A 27,315-nucleotide genomic window follows, 5' to 3' on the forward strand; every position below is an offset into this window, starting at 1 on the left:
ATAAACAATAGCTGACAAAGACACTTTGACCATAAGGATTTATAACATTTCATTTATTTTCTCTCATAACTTTGACCAGCAATCTATATTAGATTTTTTGGCACAATGTAAACGTGCTGTGGAGAGCTCCAGCCATGCAATCAATCAATATCCCATTTATATAGCTACAGTTATATTCAAAATGTATACACTATACAACACACTATACCCCAGTCGAGGAGATTGGTTGTTCTCAATCAAACCAATGCAAGAGCATGGAAAGAACCCAGGCGGACTCATTGACTGTATAGTTGATGTACGAGGAGCACATCATGTATTGATACAAGAGGAGAAGCCTGTGTTTACCGAAGTAGGTCCACAAGTGTATTCAGCCTTCAGGTCTATCGAAGCTAAAAGGGTGAATCTGAATGGAGCTCCCAGGAATCTGACCTAAACCACACTGAGCCGCACCATGAGTCTCCTCTCGCAGTAGAACTCTAGTAGAAACCACACGTAGCCGCACCATGAGTCTCCTCTCGCAGTAGAACTCTAGTAGAAACCACACTGAGCCACACCATGAGTCTCCTCTAGTCTAGCAGTAGAACTCTAGTAGAAACCACACTGAGCCGCACCATGAGTCTCCTCTAGTCTAGCAGTAGAACTTTAGTAGAAACCACACGTAGCCGCACCATGAGTCTCCCCTCGCAGTAGAACTCTAGCAGATGTCTATCGTACTCTCATATGCACATCAAACAGGGACACTATATCCTTGTAACAGCTTTGGATGGATCTCTTGTAATGTCATTTAGCAATGTGTTCCGTCCTTTGCAAGATGTGAATAATAAGACTTTCAATGCAACACTTCAATGTAAAAACTAAAAAGGCTTTTTTCCCCCAGGCTCCCACATGATTCCCGGGTACTACGGCATGCGGCGGCCCTACATCTCCGACTCCGACTACTGCCCCTCGTCCGCCAAGCAGTTCTCGACGGAGCTGTACGGGCCGGCGCTGGGCTCCAAGGCGCTGGAGCCCTCCTCGGTCGGCGGCTACTCCTCCTTCATCGACTGCTACTGCCCCGAGACCTTCGGGGACTACCGCAGCGCCACCGCCGCCTTCTCCACCTCGGCGGGCACCTCCATCTTCCCCCCCACCGCGCTGACCTCCCTGCTGCCGCCCTTCGGGGGCGACGGATCCCATCTCTTTCTGGTACGAGCCCGAGCTGGAGCCGTGTGGGGCTTGCATGGAGGGAGGGAGGGTGGGTGGGCTGGCTGCTCGATGGTTTGGATCTGTGGGGATCGGGGGCCCGTTCAGAGCGGAGATCAGACATGTCTTCATTATTCTGCATCACTGTGCAATCCCTAAATTTCCCCCTTCCTCCTTTCCACCTTCTTTCTTCTTACCCATCTCTCTCTCTCTCTCTCTCTCTCTCTCTCTCTCTCTCTCTCTCTCTCTCTCTCTCTCTCTCTCTCTCTCTCTCTCTCTCTCTCTCTCTCTCTCTCTCTCCCTCTCTCTCTCCCTCTCTCTCCCTCTCTCTCTCTCTCTCTCTCTCTCTCTCTCTCTCTCTCCCTCTCTCTCTCTCTCTCTCTCTCTCTCTCTCTCTCTCTCTCCCTTCCATCCTTGCAGAGGGAGTCCTGGGACCAGTCGGTTCCGGAGCCCCTGTCCCAGGTGGGGGATGGCCTGTGTCCCGACGGCCTGGGCAGTGTGGTGGGCGTGGCATCCGCCTCCATCACCAGCCCGGAGCCCGAGGGCAGCCCGTCCCACCAGCAGCAGTACCGCTCCCCCAGCCACAGCTCCTCCACCATGGGCCCGTCCTCCTCCTCCACGGGCCCCTCGGGCCAGCCCTACGCCCTGCACACGCTGGAGGACGTCCACTACCACCCCCTTTCCAGCAGCTCCTACCCGCCCTCCTCGCCCTCCTTCTGCTCCCCATACATGTCCGGCACCGTGGGGGACCTGGCCCCTAAGATGGCCCCCCTGGCGCCGGAGGAAGCTGAGAGCCAAAGGGGCCTCTCCTCCCACAGCGATGCTCATCACCCCTCCTGGGCCAAAGAGGATGCTGGGAGCTCCTGGTCGTCCTATGAGATCAGGAGGTCCTACTAAGCAACTGACGGGGGGGGGGGGGGGGGGGGGGTAATTTAATGTGGCGCTGTTGCATTGTGGCACTTAAGAGGAGTGTGTTTGCCTCCTAGGACTTCATGCTGTCACCGTTTTCATTTGAAGTTTCACTGTAAGTACGTAGATGACGTGAATAAATGTGCTGTAGAAGAGTAGGTGCCCGTTCTCCTTCAGAGTTTATGGAAGATGCTCCAATTGCAGATAAAGTCTCCCGAACAATAGATCTGCTCTGAGTCAGCTCCATCTCTGAGCCAGCTCCAGGGAGTCTGCAGGCTGCAGTGGGCCCTGGGGGAGACTGCGCTCTGGGAGGGGGTGTCCGTGTCTCATGAATGTCTTTAATGTTAAATGAACTAACAAACAAACACATTTACTACAGGAACAGTCACGTAACAGAGGTTCCAACCACCTTTTCATGTTTAGACTTCACTATTTAGTCATTTAGGTGAAGGAATTATGAAACTAGACTAGATAGGGAAATAATAAAATCGGGGTGCATAAAAAGGGGGGGGGGGGGGGTATTAAACTACCAACATTGAAGATATAAATATTAACACAGATGTAAACTTTGACAAGATTAGAAGTGAAGACTGAGATTTATTTTCGGATAAATATTTTTTTATTTCAAAAAACAATTTAGAATTGAATCCGTTTTGTGCTCAAATAGGTCTCAGATATTCTTCTCATATTTATTAAAAAAACATTGACTGCGAACATTTCGAATGATTAATTTGTTATTTATTTTTAAATAAGAAATAAAACTTTATGGGATTATCTGCAAACCCCTACATTAAAAATCATGTGAAGATGTATTTTTAACTGCTTGACCAATATAGGCCTACTCCAAAAAAAATACTAAACAACTTCCAATAAAATGAAATAGAACATGAAATAATTGTACACAATAAGTATATTCATTCAACTTGTTAGGTAGCCTACGTTAACAAGCTGAATGGATCGTGAATAGCCTGCATAATCACGTCGAAAGCAGATCTTTTTCAAGGGAAAAGGCCTCTGCTGTGGCCATTAGGGGGCGCTCTGAGCCAGCGTCCGAGCAAGGAAGAGCTTCAAAGGGAATGTATCAATGGGACAATGGAACTCGGGTGAACAACGCTTGATATGTCAACTGTGTGTATAAAACATTAGATAACATCTTTGTACGTTGCAGACGTCTGGCCGTTGTAAGAGACAGCTAAGAGTTCATTAATGTTTTTTATTTTTTTTCGTGAAATGAAAGATAAATCACTCAAAGGACTTGTGTTTTTTATGTGTCCAAAGTTCATTATAATTAATGTATTACAGATCAACGTTCTTTGAGAAAATACATTATTATTCATCTCAAACTAATTGAACAAATTATAATCCCAAGCGGTGCATTTTTTATTGTAGCAAAACTGTAGCCAAATTATAATAGACCTTTTATATCTTATCAAAGGCCTTTCAAGGCCTTTTATATCTTAGTAAAGGCTTTTTTTAGGCCTAAGAAGAAATGACAGTATGTCCATACCGGACACGGGTAGAGAGAACAGTCCCTACAGGCTACTGGACGTCCTTCTCAGTGGTAAGATAACGAAATAAATATTAAGTGTAATTAACGCAAAACGAGTGAAAAACGTTCATTTAACTAACATAATTAAATATCTATATTAGGCTACTAAACGTATTTCTAAATGTTTGCGAAGAAATTCTTGGATGTTAAATATTCTAGGAAACCATTAATTATTATTAGGCTAGTTATCTGATCCAAGCAGATACAATTTGACTGATGTGAAGTGTATCTAACATAAAGTATAACAAAGAGCAGCCTGGAGAGGCCCCAGCCCGCGTGTGTGTGAGTGAGAAGCACTTGTCGTGTGAGCCTGAAGCCTGCGATGCCCAAGATGGCTGCTGCCCCTTGCCACGCCCACCAATTTACAACTTAATCAATTGTTATTAAATTTTGTGTTAAAACATTTATTGCAATACATTGTTGGAGTGTTGAATGGTCTTAATAAACGTAAGATTGTAGTCCCAAAGGCATGAGTGGGCTCTCAATGAGCATTGGACAGGGGGTGTGGATGGTCGGAAATCCAAAAAGGGCCATTAAATGTATAAAACATCACTTTATTTTCTTTTAAATATAAAATACTATTATAATCTATTAAAGTGGGACTTATTTAGTGTGTATAAATGATGAATTGCAGTGAAAAATCGATATTTTTGAGTTGCCTCTGAATATTCAAATTGAAAGTAACGCGCAATCAAATCATTGTCAAATCATTGAGTTCTAGGGGTTTTAAATAGTAGGCATGGAGGGAGAAAATCACAAACTAATATATCCCCAGGTATATAACACTATTGTTGCATGCTCTCACGCTGTTTTGACACTTTTGTGGTGCGATCTTTTTCAATTTTTGCAAGATATTGGTTCTTGGCCATTTAATGAAGCAGAAAAGGGACGTTGGAGAATCTCATAGGAGTTGTTCCAGGAGCCTTTTCCTCCACCCAGCCAGCATGTCGGGTAAGTCTGCCTTGGCGTTTTCCTCTGGAAACGGGCTTGTTGCATTTTCTCCTGAAACAAACAAGGCGAAGAGAAAACATTTTTTAATCACATAGTTTAAACCATCCCACAGACTTAAAGCATCACAATGTGAAGAGGTCTCCCCTACCTCCCAGTGACCCCGCTCCACTGGGCCACAAACAAGGTCCCTAGCGTTACAATATTGGGGTAAACGAGGATTTATTTCTCGGGCCACCTGTTACTTTAATGCGTAATTATTTTGCTGAAAGTTAAGCAGACTGTCTGATCCAGGGGAGTTCGCGGCTCCAACGCTGCGTCGCGCTTCATTCCTGACTGACATTTTACCCTTTGGCAAACCTTTGCATCTTTGTATCTTTGTACTTTATAACTCTAAAGTGATGCTGTTACTTGATATCTAGCAACACCCATTATTATTATTATATGATACAAGAGGGACGTTACGATACGTTTGGTGGTAAGTGGACGTTACAAAGTGTAAATGAGCTCAGCTATTTCCTATTGACAATTTAAAAGAGACATTATGCCGAATGAATATTGATCCCATTAGTATCGCGACAGGACAACACGTACCAATGATTTCAGAACCATGCAAACGCATCTCCAGACTTGCAGCCCATAGGTCAACATCGGGGCTTCACATTAACTTTACATTACGCGGACGTAAAGACGTAGTCTATTACGTATACATTTGGTTTATCTGCCCATTGGTAAGTGAAATAGTAGAAATGACTGATATGCAGTCATCGCAGCGCGCAGAAGCCCTAAAATTCCATGCTAATTATGTGAGGTGGGGCTTTGGCCAAAGTCTTTTTCATTTACCTATACACTACTTTCTTTGAGATGTTTCCTCCACGGTTGTTTGGAGATCGAAGAATATCTTGTGGTTCCTAAAATGTCTCTGAACGGGACATATCCAGTCTTTATTATGCCAGAGAAACGATGAACCAAGCATCGACTATTCGTCTCCAATCACATCCAACTTTTAAGAGCACACAAAACAGATTTTACGTCTGTTTTGTGTGCGTTTTATGTGTGCGTTTTACGTCCAAAAAAAATCAATTATCAGTACGCCGTTCTTTTGAATTGATCCGTCAAACCCAGCTTCACGCCGATCCTGCTCTTTTGGTCCTTTTTTTTGCGGGTTATTGTGTCTTTTGGTCTGTCTCGGTTTTACGCGAAATTCGCGTATTTTTTCTGCGTTATCTCAATCGCACCAGACCTGATTTAACACACGATCTCTGCTGGAATAAAACGCAAATCCTGTATCTTAAATATGCACTTACTTGGTCCCATTTTCACAGTTTTTCTTTGTCCTTTAGTGTAGCCACGTTGGGCTGGGCGTCAGTCCATTCCTGAAACCAAAGGGACTTTGTCCTGTAAGCAGAATGCCGTAAAAGGAGCCTGCTGTGAGGCGTGGGGGCGCACGCAGGACATGCAGCCTGGAAAAGTTGTAGAATGCATAGAAACGGACTGAAATAAAAGTGCAAGGATACATTTTGGGTCCAATAGGCATATGTGGGCGATAAAGGGGCACATTTATAAAAACAAAGCCCTCAACAAGAACACATCCTATGTGGTTTGGATTTTTTTATTGATCCCGCCAAGACAAACAAACAAAAATAAATTTTAATGTCATTATTGGTTCAAAAAGCCTTTCTACAACTTGGACACACTGCAAATTGTATGTGCTTGTGCAAATAAACGACTTTACAAATGTATGGACATTAGGGCGGGTCTCTGCATATATATATCAATCGATATATCTATAGATAGATATATTCTATATGTCAAATAAAAAAAAGAAGGAAAAGCAAGGAAAAAGAGGGAGTGAGGGGAACAGGCTGTGATACTGGGATTGTGTTTTGGAGGGGAACCATTGTCTGTTGTCTGCTGCGGAGTGTGTTGGTGACCTCTTTGTTATTGACATGCAGATAAGCCACGGGTATACCAGGGAGTCCGCGTCAAGACCACGGTGAAGGAGCTGCTGCAGAGACACAGAGCCCGGGCAGCGGACGATAAGGATCTAGCGGTAAGCAGCACCCAAGAAACACAAAGAGTTCCATGATCATCAAATCATCCCCATGTATAGCCATGTACAGAAGTAGTGAAAACAGAATGACACACAAACAAACACGAGCGCGCGCGCGCGCACACACACACACACACACACACACACACACACACACACACACACACACACACACACACACACACACACACACACACACACACACAATCAAAAATGCAATGAACGAGCCGATCGTTCATGCAGACAGTAAGCACTTTACGCACGTAGACGCGCGCCCATGTGTGTCCTACGCATCATGTCAGGCGCGTTCACAAACTAATTCTTGGTGACGGCGACATTCCGACGCTAATCTGTACCATCTCCCTCTGTTCTTCTGTATACTTCTTCTTATTGCAATAAGCAGGTATCCCAGGACTGCATGGACATCCCCAGCCTCTGCGTCGGCCTGTCCTCCCTTCAGAGTAAGTAGACTCACGGTGCAGCCCATCCCACCAAGTCAGCCGTCGCATCCATTTGCACCAGGCGGCTGTGTATCGAGAGTCTCGGACTGAAAAGCTTACCAAGTGCAAATCCGGTTGTTTTGCAGACGATAGGAAGACGGGTGTGGGCGTTGTAGCCGTGACATCAAGTTACCAGGGTAGTCCAAAACAAAGTGCATATATCTGCAGATGATATGAAGTCTGCCCTCATCCATCATCCCACAATGAAATCACTTATTCGAAAGAGAATTTCGGCCCTACAATAAGTCTGAGCTGTATTGCCAAGAATGTGAATGAATTCTAGTTAACAATTGATAGGCACGTTCCGAAGGGCTGCGTAATAGGTCCTTTTTTATAAACATGCACCCAAATGCGTTGGCTGATGGCAGAGTGACATCACTTGTATGCTCTTAACATATTTAAATATATTCTTTTGTTTGTGATTACACGCTCATCTTGTTTTGCATTTGCCTTACGGCAGACCACTACGTCGATACCTCGGTTCTGCAGGCGGACGCCGAGTACAGCGTCCAGCTGACGGGGAGCGACGGGTACTACCAGCAGCACCAGTACCTGGACGGCGTGGTTCTGCCCACCGCCGATCGATACGGCGCGGATATCGGCGGCCATCTCCCCCTTCTGACCCCCTCCACCTTCCCTCTGCCCGGCGCCCAGCTCTCTCCGGAGGCAGACTATTATAACGGAATGGTAAGCAAGTGTCACACGTGGAATGTTAATGCTCTCGTTCCAAAAATTGCGCATTTCATACAGTTATAGCCTAAAAATAAGTAGAGAATAAAATGACATTTTGAAGTTGTTCATTTGAATTGGTGAGTTACGTGCAAAATGAAAGAAAGAATAGTTCCCATTTTCTCCCGTAACTTAAATGCACTTCATCCTCTGTCCCTCTCCCAGGCTTCGTCCTCGTCTCCAGACTCCGTCCAGATCTCCAGCCCAGTGGAGCACAACAGTTACTCGCCGCAGCATTCCTCTTACTCGTCCTCCTCTTCCTCCTCTTACGACTCGCCGACCCGAGTGGAGCCCGGGTACCAGGGGTTCCCCGCCCTGGACCACTCTAACTACCAGCACTGCAGCTTTGCAGACTGCTACTGCCAGATGCAGGCGCACTGCTGGCCGGCCCCGCAGGAGAGCCTTTGGGCGGCCGCGGAGTTCGCGTCCTACTACGGCCCCGCTGGCCCCGCCACCGGCACCACAGACTACCCCTACCCCGCAGAACAACACTGTCTGAAGAGGGGCTGGCCCATGAGTTCAGACATGTGCTACAATATACTCTGATGATGTGGATCTTGATGATGTCTGTAAATACAATGCACTGCACGTGTTGTGGAAGAGCAGAAGACTGTGTCTGCATATTACCTGGTGTTCGACAGCCTTTTTCTACCAAAGTGTGGACTGACACAGTGATGTGGGAACGTAAACGCCGTTTTTATTTTTGTATTACTGGAAAATAAAACATATTTTTTATACAGATCCAAAGTTGTGTTAATATTTAAAATCTGCAAACCAGCATTTATTTGAACATAGGATATTTCAGAAGCTTAGGTAGTTCCTATATTTCCATCCCTTTTCAAGAAGAAAATACATTTTTGGCTTTGTCTACTAAATAATGAGATGCAATGGTTTATTTGATCATAAACTCTCAGCCCCTCTTTTATAGTGGGAACAGTTGGCTGATATCCCATCTGCCAAACCGTCCGGTTCTTAAATCAACACAGATTACCACCTCCAGCTGCCTGGACCTCGTCTTATACTTTCGACAGTTGGACTCGACGGGGTCTATCAATTATTTCCCTCTAGAACTATCAACAACAAAAAAAAAACGAATTGTGGTTGATTTGTGATTTTAATTTTTACAACCTGAAAAAAGTTACAATAAAAAATAGATCTGGGCCCTGCCCTGCTTCAAGAAGCAGCTAAGAATATCATTATATACTCTATTATATAGGCCTGGGCCCTGCCCTGCTTCAAGTAGCAGCTAAGAATATCATTATATACTCATATACTCAACATATTAATGGCTATATATATTTAAATATTATATATAGGCCTAGGCTATTTACCGGTAATATGATATAGGCCTAATACAACAAACGCATCTATGAAAGTCGATGAGAACTGTAAACGTTATCGGGTTTTTTATCCAGAAAAACAGCAGCTCCCCTGTTTACTCTTTACGTCTTTGCCTCAGCGGGTCGAAGCTCAGTGCGACGTCTCTGTACATGGGTCTAGGGAGGCACATGTACGCTGGACCTTTAGAAAGAGCCGTTTCTAAAGGTTCAGCGTGCAGCATTTAAGCATCTAGCGGTAAGGTTGCATATTGCAACCAAGTGATTACCCTCACCCCTCGATTGAAAAAAGAGTAGGCCTACCTGTACCGGAATATGTTATGCGATTAATCAGCCTAACCAATCACGTTCGGGTATCTTTGTCATAGTCAGCACGGCACGGAGACTGGACATGTTTTTATCCTATTTACGTTTCACAACGTAGTGTTCTTATATTATTGCATAAATAGTGGACACAACATTCATAAACCTGTAATTATCACTATCTGTCAGATGCATTGATCCTTCATCTCGATAGACCTCGATAGAAGCCAATGTTTCCATGTTACTGCGGTGCGTGAATATAGGTTACTCTTGCATTAGGGTTTGCAGTATTATAAATGTTTCCATTTGGATACCATCTTTCACAGAGAGTGATACTACTTTTAGTTATCAATAGGGAAGCATCCTAAAAAACTAAAATCTCCAAAACATGGAGATATAAAGGGGACATATTATTACTAATGGCTTATTCCTGGCTCTTCCACTTGTTCCACGTGTTAACCATGAGAAAATAAACATCTGATATCTGGAAGTCCCCTGTCTTTCTAGAGTTTTGTTCCAAACAGGTTTAATAGAACAGGCCTTTTTGAAAAGCGATTTTAAATTAGTATAATCCCATGCCTCTCAGGGTTAGACCACTCCCACCCCAAACACAGAGATTTTCTGCTGAAGGATGCTCAGTCTGGCCACCCGTGGACTGCGGGGTCTGAAGGAAAGTGGAGTTTTTCAGACACTTATAATGACGCATTCGCATCTATGTTGAAGCCTCAACAACAGTGGCTCCCCATATCTGAAACGACTCATTGGTTTTAGGACTCCCCACACTGATTGCAACACCACTCAAAGGTCAACGCTCCACGACCTCCCCTCATTACCTCATTATGGTTTGAAAGGTCTTAAACTCAATATTCTTCCCTCCACACATGTAAGGCTTAATCCAATATGCGATCGAAATGTATATTGGCAAATGATCATAGAAGGGATCATAAAAATTATGCGCAAATAATCTGTAAACCTTCCTAAAGTACGTTGGATTATAGAAAGCAGTCCACCGGGTCATATCTTTGGGTTGTGACTGTTTCTTTTCGATATCCTCCACTTGATGTTGGGTGAACGGTGAAATGATAGGCAGGAGGCGGAGACTGTTCTGTGCGCTCTGTTTGTAGAGTGACATCAGATCTGTAGAACCTTTCTCTACGGTGCGTCAGAGATGTTTCTGGTGAGCAGAATGTCCTCCCACCAGCCCGTTAATCAGCACCGGCAACAAGGGAATTCCAAAACCAAGTGTGCCGTCTCTTTCCCATCGAGCTGACCCTGCATCTCCGTTCTCCACCTGCCTGCTGCTCGCCAAAACCCATAAATATGGAAAAGAATACAAAGGCAAAGAAAAAAATAACGTAAAAGAGGGGTCAAACCAGGTCCAACTGTTCAAATCATAAATCACATAAATGATCGGTTAACTCTTGACATCAAGGCGTCAATCATCAGGTCCATCATCAGCTGTAACCTTATCAGATCATTGTCTAAACCAACAAGACTATTAGAGAGCTGTGGCTGGAGTCACCTCGGAGCCCCCCTGTGATGTGCCAGGTTTGGGTCACCTTGGTCCTTGACCTGAGGTTTATCTAAGCTTGTGACGCCTTTCGGACACCGTCACCTGAATTCTGACTTAGCATTTCTGGTTGACCTGGAATTCCAGCTTCTGGAAAACGGGGCCCTGATGTGTCAAGGGGAATGTGTGTTTTCTAACTGAAACAATAACCGTTGCCAGAGTATAGAGGAAGAGTGAACCCAGCCCAACCTGTCCTCAGCGCTCTGATCTCAACTGTAACACCACCACTGCACTGGGAGAAAAAACCTTTTCCTTCAGGGTCACTAAGTTTGGCATTCTTGAATTCTGTTTTGGCAAGATGATCAACAAGGTTGCGCACATAGAAAGAGGGAGAGAGTGTATACAAGTGTATGTGTGAGCGTGTACGCGTGTGTGTCTGTGTGTTTGTGTGAGTGTGTGTGCGAGTGTGTGTGTGTGGGTAGGGGGGGGTGGGGATTTGGGGGCGGTGTCCCATATTATTGCCCGAATAGTTCTAGCCAACCCCCCCCCCCCCCCCCCCCGTAGGCTGCTGACTGATATACTAATAACAGACATATTGTCTGCACATCTGGCCATATAGAATTCACTTCATAGGAAATTCTCTGCTCAACCTCTTCCAAATCCACCGGACAGGATACAATCCTCACATAACACATCCTATGCCTTATTACCAAACCTAATCTCTTAGACCATTGAAGGGGTTTTCCCCCACAAAGAAGGTGCAGTCTTAGTGACGGGTGATGTGTTGTTGCAGGCCCGCTGCCATGGCTCTGCTGGTGTTGCTGGGACATGTGCAGTGCAGCGCTCCATGTGCATGCACTTATGTCAACGGGTTGCTGGTTGGAAAGCCCCGCGACCTGGAACCACCGCACTGCCCTGAGGCAGTGACAGCACCATACTGCCCTGAACCCCCACCCTGAACCCCCACCCTGAACCCGGCCCTGGACCCCCACCCTGGACCCCCATCCTGAACCCCCACCCTGAACCCGGCCCTGGACCCCCACCCTGGACCCCCACTCTGAACCCCCACGCTGAAACCCCACCCTGAACCCGGCCCTGGACCCCCACCCTCCCCTGAACCAATCCCAGCGCTTCAATACACCTGGTTGGTGTTACTGAACCACCAGGGCAGGGACACGTGTGTGTGTGTGTGTGTGTGTGTGTGTGTGTGTGTGTGTGTGCGTGTGTATGTTGGCATGTTTCGGAGATCATTGGCTGTAGGAATAAATCCTGGACCACTTCTGCTTATATACCCACAGTTGCAATGGCACAAGCGGGGGCCACCAGGGGCGTAGGCTTATCTTCAACGCCGGGTGGAGGGCAGCATCCAAACCCTCTCAGAGGGGCTCCTTTCAACACGAGTAGAAACCCGGCCATCGATGGCTTCTCTCCCCATTCTCCAACACGTGGCTTCACAGTGCAGCCCACAACAACACACTCAATCTTTTAACCACATTAGATTTGATTTCCACACCTCTTGCAAAATGCTCAGAACTTTAGATGAAAGGCCACCAATTCGTGGCAGATTACTGTCACATCCAATCTTTGGTCATCTTCATTTCTTATTTGGGGGGGAATTCAAGGCCATGTTGAGGTAGCCTGGCATCGCCAGACGAATTGCAAACAGCAATTAGTCTGGGACCTTTCTGACAAATGTTCAATTGACAAGGTTGACCTGAACACCCAGGGGGAAGGGGAGCACCCCCTGGTGCAGTGTGATAGAACAAGGGGAGCACCCCCTTGATCTATCACACTGCACCAGTTGGATAGACCAAGGGGGTGCTCCCCTTGGTCTATCACACTGCACCAGTTGGATAGACCAAGGGGAGCACCCCCCTGGTCTATCCAACTGGTGCAGTGTGATAGACCAACAAACAATCAGAGCAACGTGACCCAGCGCTGAGCAACCAACAAAAAACATCACATTTAAATGAAGTCGTTCTTTATTTGTAAATAACCATCAAGTTAGTTTAATACTGTCTCGATAGTGGAATCAAAAAACATTCTACATCAGCGACAACCATCTTTGTAGTTGTTGAAAATGCCTTTCTGGCCTGGTCTATTTCAACATAATTTTTTGTCTGGGAGGGGAGCCAGATCTTATCTGCAGAACAAATGAAACATGAGCTTACGAGATTCATCTCGTTCCCAGGGTAATGCGGAGGAGATCTTGAGCTCATAGCATTGATATAAATCTTTAATCTACAGGCGTCCTGTGTTAGTCTATTAGCTCGGAGGGGTGATGTTATTGTGTGCACAAAGATCTCCTTATAGGGGGACACATTGCCATGCATAGGTTTCAATGGAATATGCAGTACATGTTCCTCTACCTTGCCTGGGCTATATCAGTGAGTGGGCGGTTCTGATTTGATCAAAACCCTTATTGCTCCATTCATGGGTTTCCCTGTGCTGAAACCACCACACCCACACCTGATATCAGGACTAGCTATGCAGGTCAAAATAAAACATACCGATAGCAAATACGCATATTTGTTCAGTGGACATAAATGTATTGAAGGAACAACTTAAAGTCCATTTAGCTGTCAGGATTCTGTTTAGTGATGTGAGGCTACGCCTAGCTTCCGCTAGTAGCCAATAACTCACAACTCTGCATTCATGATGGGATATCACAAGCAGCAACAAGTCTCGGCATGAATTTACATTTGAACACTTCTTGAACCATTTCGTGAAGCTATAGTCCAACCAAGGATTCCAAGGATGTATCATGCAGATGCATTGCAAGAACAAGCTCAAACCAACACAACGTTTGACTGTACCTGATACACCATTCCTTTCTGTAATAGTCCCCTCCAGCTATGTTCAATGTCGGTGGAGTTCATTGATCGTTGTGTGCGACTCTCGGCCACAGGCAGTACATATTACACTGTACAATTTCTTCCCGAGCACAAACTTTGAGAGGGATGCGTGGTGTTGAAGCCATTTGATACAGTCGGCCTCAGCTATTTCAACCCCCTGTACCTTGACAGTGTAGCCTGATAACCCAGTGAAATGACCAAATGGTCAAATGTACAGGTCCCAGAGCAACCATCATATAATAATGTCCATGATGTACTTTTGAGTGGCACCCAAGCTACGTGGGAATCTCTCGAGCTGTTTTATATCCCTACGTAATCCATACGACAAACACACAAGAACACTGTGCTCAAGAGAATTTGACTCACACTTAATGAATCAGTTTAAATTTATGTTGTTATATTAAAGATTAAGGCCAAATTATTTGAGTACATATTTAAGAAGCTAAGGGAAGGCCCGGTTCCTTTGTGTGTTTGAATAGATCGAACAATCTTCTAAGTTAAATGGATTCCCAGTCTGTACCGATGGTCGATTGTTGTGCGATGGCTTCGGAATGTGATTTTCGTCCCACATCACGAGACCACAGTGTGAGTCTAGGTCCCGACCACACGTCAACACGGTAAAACAAAGGACTTTCATTTGTACTCCTAGTATCTGTGTGTGTCTGGGTGTGTGTGTGTTTGTGTGTGTCTGTAAAGAACTCTCACTAAAAGTATTCTCTGTGTGGCAATAACAGTGGGACAGGTCTAAGCGTGATTAGACTGATAACATGACCCCTCCCTCATGGAAGCCCCCCCCCCACACACACACACACACACGCACACACACACACACACACACACACACACACACACACACACACACACACACACACACACACACACACACACACACACACACACACACACACACACACACACACACACACCCCTTCAGCCCAGCCCTGTTTCCAGAGAAACCTGATAAGGTTCACCCTATGGCTCTCAGTTCATTTCACATGAACATGAAGTCGAGCGACTTTAAGTTCTCTAAAATGCTCAAATCCAAGTAAATCCAAGTAATACGTACAGAGCTAGAGCTATTTCTCGAAACGAAAAACCTTAAGGTGGAAACATTAACAAAGAAAAGCCTTGTATTTATTGAAGGAATGAACCGTACATCATTCTTCCTCCAACGGGTCACTGTGTAGCCATGGCTGCCTCTTACCCGGGGGGTCTTATAGTTGGGGTCATGCCACTTTAATCAGACATTAATACTGATCTCCTGTATCGCATGGCTAAATAAATACCCCATACCTCTAAGCTCTCATTAGCTTTTCAATAAAACAGCACTTGGGAAGCTTTATCTCTGAGTGGCTGGATCCTTCAGGGGGCATGCCACCTCTGGTGAGAATGAGACACAACTTAACACATAGGGTCAAGTGCACGCACAACAAGGCACAATCAACACAAATGATATAAGCAGTATTTTGTGATTTGATATGTATGTATGCAGAACTATGACAAACAGAAGAAGGCTATGGACGCCAATCTTAGGATGAATGGTAAAGATGTCCCCTAGGTTCCATTATTGGCAACACACACTTGCAATTTACATACAACATTAGACCCACAGCATCGGACCCACTGCATCAGACCCACTGCATCAGACCCACAGCATCAGACCCACTGCATCAGACCCACTGCATCAGACCCACAGCATCAGACCCACTGCATCAGACCCACTGCATCAGACCCACTGCATCAGACCCCCTGCATCAGACCCACAGCATCAGACCCACAGCATCAGACCCACTGCATCAGACCCACTGCATCAGACCCACAGCATCAGACCCACTGCATCAGACCCACTGCATCAGACCCACTGCATCAGACCCACAGCATCAGACCCACTGCATCAGACCCACTGCATCAGACCCACAGCATCAGACCCACAGCATCAGACCCACTGCATCAGACCCACTGCATCAGACCCACAGCATCAGACCCACAGCATCAGACCCACTGCATCAGACCCACTGCATCAGACCCACTGCATCAGACCCACTGCATCAGACCCACTGCATCAGACCCACTGCATCATTGGGTAAATAACTGAGGTAAAGGGATGGCAGTTGGATAATTCTTTATTTTTTGGACTTTAACAAAATAGTCTGTGAGCCATTGTGTTCTGCCACCCTGGATAAACAAAACACGGCGAAAGAAAGAGACAGAAATACAGGTACCAGTTATGTCTGCCATTAAACATTGAACATTGAAGTATTTTCCATAGCATTTTGTACCACTACATATAACAACGCTGAATTTAACCACACGTTTGATTTTACGCTTAAACTAAAAATTACAAGATTACAAGAAACCATTTAACAAAAAACATCTGCTACTCTAGTTTTCGTGGATAATATATATTATATAGTGGTGTATAAATGATAGTAGTACAGTGCCCTTAAAAAAAAAGGAATCTGCATTTATAGATTAGACACTTTCCGCCAGTTTGGTCAAATAATCATACCGAATACCTCAGAATAACACATGTTCAAAAAAATAATGTTTAAGGGTCATGATACCAACAAGTTCTTAGTTTCATGAATAACTACATTTAGTAATATGTTGGGTACATCATATTGATTACGACCTATTGACACAATACCAGTGGTTTTAGGTCAACGGGTCAAATATGGACTGAGAACAGAGAGCTCCTGAACCTCTCCGGACCCCCCCTTCCTGACCCCCCTTCATCGGGCTCCTCCAGAAGTCTCTCCAGTGGGTTCATGGGCTCCATCTCCCGCTCCACCAGGTGATCAAGGGGCCCGGGGCCCTGCTCCACCTCTGCCTCCACCAGGTGATCAAGGGGCCCGGGGCCCTGCTCCACCTCTGCCTCCACCAGGTGATCAAGGGGCCCGGGGCCCTGCTCCCCCTCTGCCTCCACCAGGTGATCAAGGGGCCCGGGAGCCTGCTCCACCTCTGCCTCCACCAGGTTATCAAGGGGCCCGGGAGCCTGCTCCACCTCTGCCTCCACCAGGTTATCAAGGGGACCGGGAGCCTGCTCCACCAGGTGATCAAGGGGCCCGGGGCCCTGCTTCACCTCTGCCTCCACCAGGTGATCAAGGGGCCCGGGAGCCTGCTCCACCAGGTGATCAAGGGGCCCGGGGCCTTGCTCCATCGAGGCCTCCATCAGGTGATCCAGGGGCCCGGGGCCCTGCTGCACCAGGTGATCAAGGGGCCCAGGGCCCTGCTCCACCAGGTGATCAAGGGGCCCGGGGGCATGCTCCATCAGGTGATCAAGGGGCCCAGGGCCCTGCTCCATCAGGTGTTCAAGGGGCCCGGGGCCCTGCTCCATCAGGTGTTCAAGGGGCCCGGGGCCCTGCTCCACCAGGTGTTCAAGGGGCCCGGGGCCCTGCTCCACCAGGTGATCAAGGGGCCCGGGGGCATGCTCCACCAGGTGTTCAAGGGGCCCGGGGCCCTGCTCCACCAGGTGATCAAGGGGCCCGGGGGCATGCTCCACCAGGTGATCAAGGGGCCCGGGGGCCCGCTCCATCGAGGCCTCCAGGTCTGGGTGGTGCCGGTGTGGGCTGGGGTCCTCTCGGACCGGCTGGGGAAAGGCCGACCTCTCTGGCTCCTGGAAAAGCTCAGCTTTGGGCAGCGTGGCACTCACAAAGGCCCCAGGCACGGGGCCGGGGCCGGGGCCGGACAGGGGCCTGTGGACCAGGGCGGAGCAGGGCCAGGATACAGAGCGGGCCGCCAGCTGAACAGCGGGGGGGGGCAGGGTGGAAATGGAGGCAAGGGGTGGGGCCCCCCAGGGGAAGTAGGTGAGCCCAGCGTCCGGACTCTCCATCTGAGGAGCGGGGGGGGGGGGGGGGGGAATCTATGTGGATTATTATTTACTTTCATTTATTATAAAGAGAAATAATAATGTAGCATTACAAATAAGAAATCCACTATATTTAAGTCTTAAATATCCTTCAATATATCAACGCCACTTTAGAGTGAGGATGAGAACAGTCCCAGCCTTCAGTCAGAAGGGGGGGGGCTGCGGAGGCCACTCACCCCCAGGCCTGTGAGGAGGGGGGCGTGCGTGTAGGTCAGCAGGGTGTGGGGAGGTCCCACCAGGGCGTAGCTGGGGCCCAGGGTCTTCATGTACACCTCCCCCGCCAGACCTCGTGACCCCGGGTACGACGGAGGGCCCGGGGCGGAGGGGAGGTGCTGCTGGCCGCAGTCCACTGGGCACCAGGCCGGGGCGGGCTGGAGGAACTGGGGGGGCTGGAAGGGCTGGGCTCCCTGGTGCTGGACGGCCCAGTCCCCGCCGGGACCCCGTCCTCTGTCCACGGCGCCACTCTGGACCCCGAACCCAGAGCAACCTGTCCGTTTAAGAGGTGATACGGGTTTAAGAGGTGGTATGGGTTTAAGAGGTGGTATGGGTTTAAGAGGTGATAGGGGTTTAAGAGGTGATACGGGTTTAAGAGGTGATACGGGTTTAAGAGGTGAGACGGGTTTAAGAGGTGATATGGGTTTAAGAGGTGGTATGGTTTAAGAGGTGATACGGGTTTAAGAGGTGATATGGGTTTAAGTGGTGAGAATGGTTTAAGAGGTGATATGGGTTTAAGAGGTGATATGGGTTTAAGAGGTGATACGGGTTTAAGAGGTGATAGGGGTTTAAGAGGTGATACGGGTTTAAGAGGTGATACGGGTTTAAGAGGTGATATGGGTTTAAGAGGTGATATGGGTTTAAGAGGTGATACGGGTTTAAGAGGTGATATGGTTTAAGAGGTGGTATGGTTTAAGAGGTGATACAGGTTTAAGAGGTGATACGGGTTTAAGAGGTGACACGGGTTTAAGAGGTGATATGGGTTTAAGAGGTGATACGGGTTTAAGAGGTGATACGGGTTTAAGAGGTGATATGGTTTAAGAGGTGACACGGGTTTAAGAGGTGATATGGGTTTAAGAGGTGATACGGGTTTAAGAGGTGATACGGGTTTAAGAGGTGATACGGGTTTAAGAGGTGATATGGTTTAAGAGGTGACACGGGTTTAAGAGGTGATACGGGTTTAAGAGGTGATACGGGTTTAAGAGGTGATATGGGTTTAAGAGGTGATATGGTTTAAGAGGTGATACGGGTTTAAGAGGTGATACGGGTTTAAGAGGTGATATGGGTTTAAGAGGTGGTATGGTTTAAGAGGTGATACAGGTTTAAGAGGTGATACGGGTTTAAGAGGTGATACGGGTTTAAGAGGTGATATGGGTTTAAGAGGTGATATGGGTTTAAGAGGTGATATGGGTTTAAGAGGTGATACGGGTTTAAGAGGTGATATGGTTTAAGAGGTGATACGGGTTTAAGAGGTGATACGGGTTTAAGAGGTGATATGGGTTTAAGAGGTGATATGGTTTAAGAGGTGATACGGGTTTAAGAGGTGATACAGGTTTAAGAGGTGATATGGTTTAAGAGGTGATACGGGTTTAAGAGGTGATACGGGTTTAAGAGGTGATACGGGTTTAAGAGGTGATATGGGTTTAAGAGGTGATATGGTTTAAGAGGTGATACGAGTTTAAGAGGTGATACGGGTTTAAGAGGTGATACGGGTTTAAGAGGTGATATGGGTTTAAGAGGTGATATGGGTTTAAGAGGTGATATGGTTTAAGAGGTGATACAGGTTTAAGAGGTGATACGGGTTTAAGAGGTGATAGGGGTTTAAGAGGTGATAGGGGTTTAAGAGGTGATAATGGTTTAAGAGGTGATATGGGCGAGGGCTGAGCAGCTGAGGGGGGTCCCTGCTGTTGTTTGAGAGGGGGGACTTACTGACTGGTGTGTAGGGGGAGGGGTTATGGTGTGGAGACGCATCCTGCAGGGAAATAGAACGACACATATAAATCACTACATTGACCGATAGAAAAATGGTGTTGCTAAGTTGATGCTATACTGCACATGCATTGTTGTATAAAAACCAATGGTGTCTACAGTAATACTGATAAGAGGCAGTTGCATGCATGACATCATTACGATCTGTGTGTGTGTGTACGTGTCATACTTTATTAAGTTATCTTTGGAGGGTGAAACATCTTTCAATCAGCAATTTGTACAACGTATAACATTTTCATAGTAAAACAATGTGACAGATCCACCGTGAACAGGCAGGTTAGAAACAACGGTATGGGTAAGAAGTCTTACTGCGGATGCTCAAAAGCTTGTAGTCAGCAGTAAACAGTAAATATCTGGATAAATACATGCATTAACATCCACTCATGCTGAATGGTCAAAGTTGCCCAATCCCTCTTTAAGGCAGTCCATGCTATACATGGCTGCTTCTATTATATACAGCATTCACAGCTGCTGCTGTCAAACACAAAATCATTCTTACATTAGAAATAAACAAAATTAATTATAAACAAACAAAATAAGAATAGAGAATATAGAGAACAAGGTAGAGATAGAGAGAGAGAAGGAGGTCGAGAGAGGGAGAGAGGGAGAAGGAGAGAGAAAATTAGGTAGAGGTGGAGAGAGGGAGAGATTCAAAAGTGAATTAGCTTTATATAGTGAGTCCGTGCATGTCTGTGTTTGTGCGTGTGTGTGTGTGTGTGTGTGAGTGTGTCTGTGTGTTTGTATGGTGCATGTGTGCACTTGACTGTGTGTGGTGCAGCGTGTCCCTTGGCAGGCCTGATGGATACAGAGCAGGAGGCTTGTGGCCCAGCTGAGAACTGCTTTGCATAAGGCCCAGTGCCCAACCCTGGGGCAAAGCAGGGGAATGGCTGCAACCGTCATGGAAAAACCCCTGCATTACATAAGGATAAAATACCCCCGCTGCTGGTTTCGGGTAGGCCTACTTCTGCATTAATGGTGGTTCTCCTCAGCTCTTCTCCTCTCGGAGGTGGGGTTGGGATGTTCACTGTGTCTCCTATTTGTCATCTATTTTTCATAACTGTCAGGAATCGGATGAGAAAATTGTTCAGAAACAGGTCCAACCCAACCGTCACTAAATACCACAGAATAGGAATGGCTGAACATGGATACGTTAGGGGAGTTTGTTTGTTGTTTTGCTATGCAACTGGTATGCACAACCTATCTCCACTGTCCCGACTGGATTACAAGCTGTTCCCCAACACAAACGACAGAAGAGACACACAATGACCAACATGGTCGTACCATGGTACAGCGTCCCCGATCCACGATTCTTTCACATTTTCAAAGAAACTAAAAGTTTCCGTCTGCCAAACAAAATGTGTCTGTTTAATGTGTCTTGATATGTGCACTTTATTTTCATAATCTTTGTTCATTGGATGCATAGTTTGTTAGTTAATGCATGGATTTCTATCATTGCCATGGTGATGGATATGGACGCGTTATTTTACGTAGCTGATGATGTTCTTTCAATAAAGACATTGATTTTAGAGTGACTCAGGGATGACTTATTATTTATTTTTCGTCTTCTTTTGGACGGACTAGGACAAAGTATTTTTGTTGGCTCTGCCTCTGCCGAACAATCCATTCCAAAGGTTCATTTTTTACCTAAAGTTTTTTATTGATGCACTCACCCATTCAATGTCTATGATTAACTTTAACAACAAATGTGCATCGTTAGCCTCATAACATAATTGCCTAAGTCATATTTTGGCCAACTTGTGATATCCATCCCAACTCTACTCTCCTCACGCTGCTGATTCCCTTTGTCATTGGCTATACCCTTATCCAATCAGAGTGCTTTTTACATTCCATAATCACTATCTGCCTCAGTCATCTATTTGCCTTTTTGGACACTTGATACAAGTTCAAACCTAAAATAGGCTTTAGGCACTTGTGCTATGAGGCTAACGACATATATGAATATAAACGTCCTGGGTGGCCCCTACAAAAACAAGTTGGGTTGCCCAGGGCAGGGATTTCATCGTCGTGGCCCTCTGTCAGGCCTTGATGCCTCCTGAACATCGTACGCCCATCGGCCCCTGCGGCCCCGCCTTGCATCTCATCCACTCCACCCTGCTCCATCTCCTCCACTCCACCCTGCTCCATCTCCTCCTCTCCACCCTGCTCCATCTCATCCTCTCCACCCTGCTCCATCTCCTCCACTCCACCCTGCTCCATCTCATCCTCTCCACCCTGCTCCATCTCATCCTCTCCACCCTGCTCCATCTCCTCCTCTCCACCCTGCTCCATCTCATCCTCTCCACCCTGCTCCATCTCCTCCACTCCACCCTGCTCCATCTCCTCCTCTCCACCCTGTTACATCTCATCCTCTCCCCCCTGCTCCATCTCCTCCTCTCCACCCTGCTCCATCTCATCCTCTCCACCCTGCTCCATCTCCTCCACTCCACCCTGCTCCATCTCATCCTTGGATGGAGGAAGGCTCTAGGCGGTGCTGGAGGGTATATGGCGGCTGTATGAAGCACCGGTGTGAGCTCTCATTGGAAACACGACCCGGCCAAGTTCCAGTTAGGACACACCCCTTTGAATGGGACAGCCTATTTCATATCATATCATCATTCATGTTTGTGCAAAAATAAAAGTGGATTTATGCATAGTGCGGCCTCCCTCCTACTTAAATGTATAGCCCTTAATCACCTTTACAGTCTCAAAGGGCTTAACAGGCCTAATATTTATGACAACCCCAAAGGATCTATGAGGGAACCTCACAACTTGACCCTTGGCTAATCTATGCTGTTGTAATGACATAGTTTAGGAATACCCTTCGGGCCCTGACAGACCCCACGGACGAGAGTAACTTCTCCTACGCCATTGGAAAGGTTGAGAGGGGGGCCGGTCAGCTGGTTGAAATCACCCATAGCCACTTAATCCAACACACTGCCCCTTTAAGGGGAACTAGAGGTTTATTAGCCCTTTGATATATATATATATGATATATGACATATACTTTATTGTACAATATATTTATGTCTTGAAAGATATTAATTATACATTAATTTATTGATGTATAGTGAAATCTTGCCTACGATTGGAAAAAATATCAAAAGAAACTGATTGTCATTCCCTCCTCACCACAGCAGGGGGTGCTGTCCCGGGGCCGTCCTGCTGCTCCAGGCCTCGCTTCCTCCTCAGCAGCTCTCTGACGGGGTCTCTCACCCGCACACCCTGGTACGGCCGCGGGGGCCCGGGGGCCGGCAGTGCTGGAGGTCACGGGGGGGTGGGGGGGGGGAGAGGGTAGGAGACACAAGAAGAAGAAGGAGTTCAGTGAAGAAGACGCTGGCCCTCTGACAGCTCAGCTCATGCATGAACCTGCTCAGAGGCAGGTTCATGCATGAAGGCCGCAGCTCCTGCATGCCACAGACGCCACTCTCTGGACTACACGGGTTCCCATACACCGCTTGGGGCCACAGATCTACCGGGCCTAAAGGGGCTCGGGACTACACAATGGGCCAGTCAGGGCCTCTTCTCCGTTCTGGGTTCTGGGTTGTTCTGGGTTGTTTATCGTGTTGTTCGACCCCCATTGCTATAAAGCGCGCTGTGGTCATCATCAAACTGCTTAAGGAAGCCTCCTCTAGAATGAGCCTCATGGTTATCCAAACAGTTTATTAACATAAAGCATCACTATGAGTTGCTTATTGTACCCCACTGAAGCCATACAGAACACCTGAGCTAGCTAGTGAGATAACTACTGGAAGTATTTTTTATACCAAAGTGTAATGGTTAACTCTTAAACATTTCAATATCACTATCAAGTGAGCTATCAACTCACTAGTTATCCTTAATAACTGTTTACTGCTAGCGTCCGCCATTCTGCAGTGATACCTAGCAAACCATAGTAGATTTTGACACTTTTTGACACAGTCTGTGTAAGAATAAGGGTCCACCAGACAGGATTTGCATGGCAACTTTAAAGGCAAGATTTAACATGGAAACAAACGCATGAACAGAACTCCATAAAAACAACCCCACGCACACACACACACACACACACACACACACACACACACACACCTCCTTATCCCCAAGGCCATAATAATTCTCAGAGGCCAACATGGGTTAGACATCTTTGAATGTGTTGTGAGTGGCAGTTGTTGACTTGTCTGGAAGAGATGAGACATGACTGCGGGGATCTCTTTACTTAAGAACCATTTCTTTTGAACTTGATCTACGTTAACTTCAGTGTTCTCCCTCTCTCCCCCTCTCTCTCTTCCCTCTCCCTCTATATCCTCCCAGCTCTCTCTCTCTCCATTATCCCTAATATTCCCCTATCCTCCTTCTCCCTCTCCTCGTCTTCCCTCTCTCACACTCCCTCACTCTTTTTCATTCAGAGATTGCGCATGTGCACGTAAATAGCATCATACTGTGGAGTGTGCGTGATGACGCCTGCTTGAAGAAGCCTCAGCTGGCCGAGTCTGATTGGACTCTGGGACTGGGTCAGGTTGCATCGGGGAACCAATGCACGCAGGATAAACCAGCCATCAGCACACACACAGGGGGGGATCCCTGACGTGCCAACATGAGACATCTGCTCTGATAGTCAATTGGTTTCAACATATCCACCTGTGACCTGGTCTGGAAGAGATGGGAGACGCCTACACCCACATAACACAGACTGCTAGGCTGGTACCTCACTTTCTCTACACCTCTTTGTTACCTCGAGAAGATGTGACACGTAATCTGAAACAATTACAATTGAACCACAATCAGATCGAACTCCTTTTCAGGCGGGTTTACCTGATGATAAGGGTGGTGTTTGGGGCTCAGGGTCTGCAGACACAACCCATACATCAAGTTAACCACCCTGGATATCAAACACCTACAGCATGGACGTCAACAACACAACGCAATCAGGGAATGTGATCCCTTGTAGCTCAGCGGCGGAACAAAGGGGGGGCTGTGTGTGAACCGCCTCCTACTCAGCAGCTACAGAGCAGCGCTGATGTCCCGTTCAATGGACCACGTGTTCCCAGCAGATCATAATCTGCAACACCTGCTGGTTTCATCAGCCTGCCTTGTAAATCAGTCTCCCGCCCTTGGCCCCAGCAGGCAGGGCGGTTGGTGAGAGTGTGATGAAGAAGAACCAACAGCCATCACATTCTCACATCAAACCCCCAGGTGATAGCATAGTGGAGTGCCACCGAAAGTATTTTCCCTAAGAGTATCAGCGACTAAGGACCTAATTGGTCAGCGACCCAGTACACTCCCTTACCCAAAACAATGAGACACACAAAGCCGATGACGTGCCGAGAGGCGCCGGCTATCAGCAAGATCTGCTCTCATGTGTCATTCTGCAGACGCTTCTGTCCACAGTGACTGACAGTGAGGAGCTGACAGTGACGCAGAGAGGAGCAGTGAGGGTCTGACAGTGACGCAGAGAGGAGCAGTGAGGGTCTGACAGTGATGCAGAGAGGAGCAGTGAGGGTCTGACAGTGATGCAGAGAGGAGCAGTGAGGGTCTGACAGTGATGCAGAGAGGAGCAGTGAGGGTCTGACAGTGATACAGAGACATGGGGAGCAGTGTATATAATAACTGCATAATAACAGCTATGCTAAGGCAAAGACGCGCAAAAAACACATACCAATTAAAATGTTCAATCATCAGACCAGGGTTACGAATACTAACTTGATTAGCTTGTAGTATTTTACCAAGAAACAGGTCACTATGAGCAGTGTTGATGGAGTCACTCACACATTCACAATATTATATTGACAGCTGCTGCAGAGGTAAAGTGTTTATTAAAGAAACGCAAAAACACATACACACACAAACACACACACATTTATAAACACACATAGATAGATACACTGGACACACCCACACACACACACCCATACACACACACACACACACACACAGACACACACACACACACACACACACACACACACACACACACACACACACACACACACACACACACACACACACACACACACACACAAACTGGCAGGAACCTAATCAAAAGAGGAACCTCCCCAGCTGGGGAGCATGATTCCGCGCTTCACATTTTGCATATCAAGATTACAGTTCAGGAGGGCAGACTGTACACCCCAATTTACACAGAATAACATTCACGTTGTCCAAAATAATAGGACTGTTGAATTGATCTGCACAACGTCGTATTGTTTCTTGCTTTTGAATCTGTTGAAATGTGCATTTTGAAATGTGCTGTGTTAAATAGAATAATTGATTTTATAATCGGCATATCATTTTATAAACGGTGAGAAGCGAACCTTGGATCTCTTGCCGTTGAGCCTTGACCTTAGAGCTGGCCTCACGAGACCACGAGGGCTCGCACCTGCGACCAACAGCCAGACCAGTAGGCTGCAAACCAACAGCCAGACCAGTGGGCTGCAAACCAACAGCCAGACCAGTGGGCTGCAAACCAACAGCCAGACCAGTGGGCTGCAAACCAACAGCCAGACCAGTAGGCTGCAAACCAACAGCCAGACCAGTAGGCTGCAAACCAACAGCCAGACCAGTAGGCAGTCCTCTGGAGGGCAAACCAGCAGCCAGACCAGCAGCCAGACCAGCAGCCAGACCAGTAGGCTGACCGCCTGAGGACAAACCAACAGCATATAACAAACCAGTTTCTTATAGAGTGGTTTGTTGTTGCTAACAAAAGAGTGCGTTCATGGTTGATTCCACACTAATGGCCGCACGGTTCAGATCTGTTCAGTGTTGCTCCAGAGGTGCTCGGTAGGATAGAACACAGCTGGCGATACCTGACAGCACTAATCCCAAAGCATTACTGGAGGTCAGGGTGAGGGTCTCATGAGAGGCCCTAGAGACCAGTTGGAGCGTAACGAGAAGAGCAGTGAGATGCCCCTTACCTTTGTCCCAGTGCATTCTCAGCTGTAGTGATGGACGGATGCTCTGCCGTGAGTCTGGATCACCATGAGATGGTTCATCAAAAACAACCCAAAATCATAAAGCGACAACCTGACCACGTTTGAAGGATCTGATGATTAACGAGTAGCAGCCTCCTTAACCCTGCACCCCCCCCCCCCCCCCCCCCCATACGCACACACAGCTAATGACGTCACACCGAGAACCCAAAAAACACCCGCCCTGGCAATGAGCACCCATGTTTCCTCAGACTGCCAACATCATCGTGAAACGCCTCTTTCTGGACCTGCACCTCAAGGCGCAGCTGAAGAGGGAAGAAGAACTACAGAAACCTCTCTCCCCCCTCCTTAGTAACGCATACGAACTGTCTGGAGAACCAGCAACAAGGGACCAGATTGTGCCAAAATTGTGTCACTTAAACCAAATATGAACCAAAGAGACCAATGTCACCAATGGACAGCAGTCGACAGCCACACCCCAAAATAAGTCTGCTTCTCCCCGAAGCCATTCTGTTGAGGATGACTTGAAAGAATTGATATTTTATCTCTAATAAAGAGTCTTTCACAAATATTCAATTTTCTCTCAAAATCAATTTACTCTGTGGAGAAAAAGGATAAACAATAACATAATAACATTACAAATATTTTAGAAGAGGGATATATATAGTCCAATCAATAGTTGAT

The 27,315-nt window shown here is 46.9% G+C and overlaps 3 protein-coding genes and 1 long non-coding RNA gene across 10 annotated transcripts in view; 2 read left to right on the forward strand and 2 right to left on the reverse strand.

The window, feature by feature from the left end:
* LOC132474525 (POU class 2 homeobox associating-factor 2-like) overlaps positions 1–3,470 on the forward strand; it is a 9,222-nt gene extending 5,752 nt beyond the window's left edge. Inside the window, exons 4-5 of the mRNA XM_060075278.1 lie at positions 878–1,185; positions 1,603–3,470. Of these exons, the coding sequence (XP_059931261.1) occupies positions 878–1,185; positions 1,603–2,079 (785 nt within the window). The 3' untranslated portion in view covers positions 2,080–3,470. The remainder of the gene's footprint in view (positions 1–877; positions 1,186–1,602) is intronic.
* Positions 3,471–4,173: 703 nt separating this feature from the next.
* Positions 4,174–7,608, reverse strand: LOC132474527 (uncharacterized). 2 transcript variants are annotated; one of them, XR_009529672.1, is made up of 3 exons: positions 7,202–7,608; positions 5,896–5,986; positions 4,174–4,642 (listed from the first exon to the last, which is right to left on the reverse strand). It is a non-coding gene; the product is annotated as an uncharacterized LOC132474527 (long non-coding RNA). The 2 variants fall into 2 exon arrangements; XR_009529671.1 differs by having other exon boundaries at positions 5,896–6,051.
* Positions 4,458–8,611, forward strand: linc.pou2af1 (lnc RNA pou2af1). Of its 4 annotated transcripts, none has more exons than XM_060075279.1 (6): positions 4,458–4,591; positions 6,544–6,641; positions 7,042–7,102; positions 7,228–7,278; positions 7,602–7,828; positions 8,036–8,611. In XM_060075279.1, the coding sequence occupies exons 1-6, from the start codon at positions 4,513–4,515 to the stop codon at positions 8,414–8,416; spliced, it is 897 nt and encodes a 298-aa protein (XP_059931262.1). In that variant the 5' UTR covers positions 4,458–4,512; the 3' UTR covers positions 8,417–8,611. The 4 variants fall into 4 exon arrangements, with proteins under 4 accessions (XP_059931262.1, XP_059931263.1, XP_059931264.1 ...); XM_060075280.1 differs by having other exon boundaries at positions 7,045–7,102; XM_060075281.1 differs by lacking the exon at positions 7,228–7,278.
* Positions 8,612–15,980: 7,369 nt separating this feature from the next.
* On the reverse strand, positions 15,981–27,010 carry LOC132474652 (pre-mRNA 3' end processing protein WDR33). 3 transcript variants are annotated; one of them, XM_060075456.1, is made up of 6 exons: positions 26,617–27,010; positions 22,856–22,983; positions 19,667–19,709; positions 17,920–18,230; positions 17,003–17,707; positions 15,981–16,957 (listed from the first exon to the last, which is right to left on the reverse strand). In XM_060075456.1, exons 1-6 carry the CDS (start codon positions 26,630–26,632, stop codon positions 16,544–16,546), a joined length of 1,617 nt encoding a protein of 538 aa, XP_059931439.1. In that variant the 5' UTR covers positions 26,633–27,010; the 3' UTR covers positions 15,981–16,543. The 3 variants fall into 3 exon arrangements, with proteins under 3 accessions (XP_059931439.1, XP_059931440.1, XP_059931438.1); XM_060075457.1 differs by having other exon boundaries at positions 15,981–16,744; positions 16,802–17,707; XM_060075455.1 differs by having other exon boundaries at positions 15,981–17,707.
* Positions 27,011–27,315: the final 305 nt, after the last annotated feature.

The sequence above is a fragment of the Gadus macrocephalus genome, chromosome 16, assembly GCF_031168955.1.
Source record: "Gadus macrocephalus chromosome 16, ASM3116895v1".
NCBI classification, from domain to species: Eukaryota; Metazoa; Chordata; class Actinopteri; order Gadiformes; family Gadidae; genus Gadus; species Gadus macrocephalus.

Excerpts from the sequence above, each read along its gene's own strand:
- LOC132474652 (XM_060075455.1), bottom strand. Across the intron at positions 19,710-22,855 it reads GGACAGCACCCCCTGCTGTG|GATGCGTCTCCACACCATAA; the intron begins GTGAGGAGGGAA and ends ATTTCCCTGCAG. Across the intron at positions 17,708-17,919 it reads CCCTCCTCACAGGCCTGGGG|ATGGAGAGTCCGGACGCTGG; the intron begins GTGAGTGGCCTC and ends CCCGCTCCTCAG.
- linc.pou2af1 (XM_060075279.1), top strand. The coding sequence starts at position 4,513 with ATGAAGCAGAAAAGGGACGTTGGAGAATCTCATAGGAGTTGTTCCAGG. Across the intron at positions 4,592-6,543 it reads CCACCCAGCCAGCATGTCGG|ATAAGCCACGGGTATACCAG; the intron begins GTAAGTCTGCCT and ends ATTGACATGCAG. Across the intron at positions 7,103-7,227 it reads CGGCCTGTCCTCCCTTCAGA|ACGATAGGAAGACGGGTGTG; the intron begins GTAAGTAGACTC and ends GTTGTTTTGCAG.